We start from the raw sequence: 3,026 nt of genomic DNA, 5'->3' as shown, positions 1-3,026 counted from the left end.
TGGAACTTCACTGGTGATCCGGTGAAACTGATCTCACCGGCCTCAGCATCGTGTTGCACGTCACGTGCTCAAGTATTTTTGGTGTGACATGTTTTCACGTCAACAAGGTCTAGCGTTTAATTTAGCTTAAATCTAATTCCATCGGAATGCAAGAGTTTGCAAAAAACGAAGGGCAGCAGAGCCGAGAGCAGCATACTCACCTTTTCATAATAAACTACAGTACCCTATGTCCTCATTCCTCAAAGAGTCGCTCAACAAAGGAGGAGAGTTGGGGTACTCCCGCACCCCAGATGCTCCCGTGCTCCTGGCCCATGTAAAAAAAAAAGGAGGAAGTACATGGGCCGCGGTCCAAACGTCCAAGTTTACGTTTTAGCCCTCAAACTTTCTGAAAATATCACCCGCGGTCCAAACAGTGCCCCGAGCTGCACCGTCGGATGTGCGATGCACATGGGCCGGGAGCACGGGAGCATCTGGGGACAAAGAGGAAGTCAGACCTTTTTTTTTCCTACAAATTTTATACTCAAAGGACTAACTCGTGCGATTACTCTACTTCTTCAGAAGTACATAAACATGGAAGATCATCTTCATAATCGTCACACGGTATATCTTCAACAAATACTCGTAGCACAACTCCAACCTATTCGTTCCGACCAACCAGCATCAGGCCTCCCCAGGCGAAGTCGGCGCATCGCTGGACGTGTGGCACAATCGTACTGGCGTCCAACCATTGCTTCTTCCAGAGATTATAGTTCGGCGCCGCGAAGAAGCACGGCTCCATCGACACGGCCCGGCCGCACGGTGGGTCCGGCACCGTCGTGTCGTTGTCCGGCTTGTACATCACCCACGGCCTGAGGCCACCAAGCCCCTGCGCAACGTACCCGAACGTCGACTGGCTGGTGGTCACCAGCGCGTCGGCCAGGCTCAGCAGGTAGATCTCGGCCCACGCCTTGGCGTCGTGCGACCTGACGCCGAAGCGCTGGAACTCCTCGTGGCTCGGCTGGTGCACGCTCACCACCTCCCCGTTCGCCGCCGCGTGCTCCCAGTACATGCTCTTGAGCTTCTCGTGGTACCAGGGCTTGAGGGACGTGACGAGAACGGCCTTCGACTTGGCACGGGACGCCAGCGGCGGCGGCATCGTCATCGGCTCTCCCGCGGCGAGCACTTCGGAGAGCAGCTTGTGCCTCTGCGTGCACGAGGTGATCTGCTCCAGGAGCTCCGGCGAGTTCGGCTGGGCGCCGAAGACGCGCACCTGGATGCCGACGTGCTGCGCGGCGCCGGCGAGGTAGGCGTTGTGGTAGCGCGTGACGAGGCCCCAGACGTGGTTGGTCGGGTGGAAGAGGTACCGGCCGAGGTGGTGGAACACGGCGTCCGGCTCCGGAAACATCAGGTCGAGCTCCCCCCGGAACGCGTTCGCGAGGAACAGCCCCGGCACGATGTAGTTGTCCGTCCTCATCACCAGCCACTGGATGTCGCGGAGCAGCCTCTGGTCTTCGTCCCAGAAGAAGTTCTTGTCATGGGCGCTCGCGTCGCTGTGGAGGTAGACGTACGCGAACGCGGGCGTTTGCGCCGGCGAGATGTCGGCGGCGGCGTCAGCCCCGATCACCTTGTTCCTCAGCATGTTCCCGTAGGTCTCGGCGGTGTCGTTGCTGAAGGTGGCGTAGCCTGCCAGCGGGAAGCCCGGTGGCAGCAGCCACGTGGCCCCGAGGAACGGCTCGCAGAGCAGCTCGTCCATGCCGTCGCTGGGGTCGATGAGGAGGACGCGGTCGGTGAGCAGCGCGTACAGGAACGCCGACGCGACGGCGAGGATCCGGTTCCCGAGGCCCTGGTACGGCAGGGAGACTATGTACCTGCATTCCGGCGACGCGACGCTCTTGCCGGACTTGAGCTGCTCTAGGGCGTCGCTGTAGGCCGCGGTGCCCGGGCCGCACCGCCGTTGCAGAGCTTCGTGCCGCCGCAGCTTGGCGATGAGGTACGGGGAGGGTCGCCTGCCGGGGTTCCGGCGGTACATGGCGGATTGGTACCTGCTGTGGCAGGATTCCTCGTCGAAACCGTCAACCAGTAGGCCGCCGAGAAGCCTGTCGTCGTGGCGCAAGGTGAGATCACTTGAACCTGCAAACAAGTGATCTCAGGATAAGGAAATCTTCTTTGTCGATTTTAATTACTCAGCCCACAACAAAAAGAATATCAGATCCTTCTATGTACACAGCATATAAATAACAACAAAAAAGGAAAATAATGTTAGACACAATACGCTACTCCTTTCTAATAAGACACTTTCTAAGTTAACAATGCCCATTAACAACCTAAATTAACGGGGATTTATGAAATCATCGAATGTTTTAGAAGTTTTGAGTACGTGCAAGCAGTGAATAGGGTTTACCTTTGCGTAAGCCGGCGACGGCAGTCTGGATCCAAACCCCCGGCACTCCAAAGTTGCGGCCGCCGAGGAGGATGACGAGGGGCGGCGCGGTCAACACGACGGCGGCGAGAACCGCACTGATCGCCCAGCTCCACCGCTTGACGTCGACCGCCGGCTTCTCCATCTCCATGGAACGCCAAGCCTCTTCGATCTCCGCCCAGTGCCGCTGTTCCCTTCGTACAGTGCTCACTCTGCCCATCGCACCGTACCTAAATGCTTCTTGGCTTCTGGAAGTGACCAAGAATGTTGTATTGCAATTTGCAAATTAAAGTCAACTACACGTCTGCAACGTACTTGGAATGCTCTGACAAGTATGGATTTTTTAAATGCTGTGCTACATATAGACGTCGCGTTGGAGCCTAGCGAAGCTACATGTGAAATGTGTTTGTTAACTTTGAGAAACTATTGATTAGTTCGATTTCGATCGAGTTACTAGTACCAACTACCAAGTTGCAATTTTCCTTGCCACGTTCGTGCCCTAAGGGCATTGTTGGGTTTGCACCACAGATTAGCGGGCAGATATATTTACACAAGGTCTACCGCCGAAGTTCAAGGCACTTCGATCCTGTCAGACCATTAACTGCAGGGGTATAATGGACATTGTATC

General features: G+C 56.0%; 1 protein-coding gene across 1 annotated transcript; it reads right to left on the bottom strand.

Annotated features, from left to right (window-relative positions):
- Positions 1 to 545: 545 nt before the first annotated feature.
- On the bottom strand, positions 546 to 2,593 carry LOC101774854 (galactoside 2-alpha-L-fucosyltransferase). Its single transcript, XM_004964842.3, has 2 exons — positions 2,381 to 2,593; positions 546 to 2,109 (listed from the first exon to the last, which is right to left on the bottom strand). Exons 1-2 carry the CDS (start codon positions 2,547 to 2,549, stop codon positions 638 to 640), a joined length of 1,641 nt encoding a protein of 546 aa, XP_004964899.2. The 5' UTR covers positions 2,550 to 2,593; the 3' UTR covers positions 546 to 637.
- Positions 2,594 to 3,026: the final 433 nt, after the last annotated feature.

Source organism: Setaria italica, chromosome IV (genome assembly GCF_000263155.2).
Source record: "Setaria italica strain Yugu1 chromosome IV, Setaria_italica_v2.0, whole genome shotgun sequence".
Lineage (NCBI taxonomy): Eukaryota > Viridiplantae > Streptophyta > Magnoliopsida > Poales > Poaceae > Setaria > Setaria italica.
This window is presented reverse-complemented; position numbering and strand designations above follow the sequence as displayed.

What these genes read in the sequence shown, in the direction of transcription:
- LOC101774854 (XM_004964842.3), bottom strand. Translation starts at nt 2,549, where the DNA reads ATGGAGATGGAGAAGCCGGCGGTCGACGTCAAGCGGTGGAGCTGGGCG. An exon ending in CGTCGCCGGCTTACGCAAAG is followed by an intron (nt 2,110 to 2,380) that starts GTAAACCCTATT and finishes ACTTGTTTGCAG; the next exon opens with GTTCAAGTGATCTCACCTTG.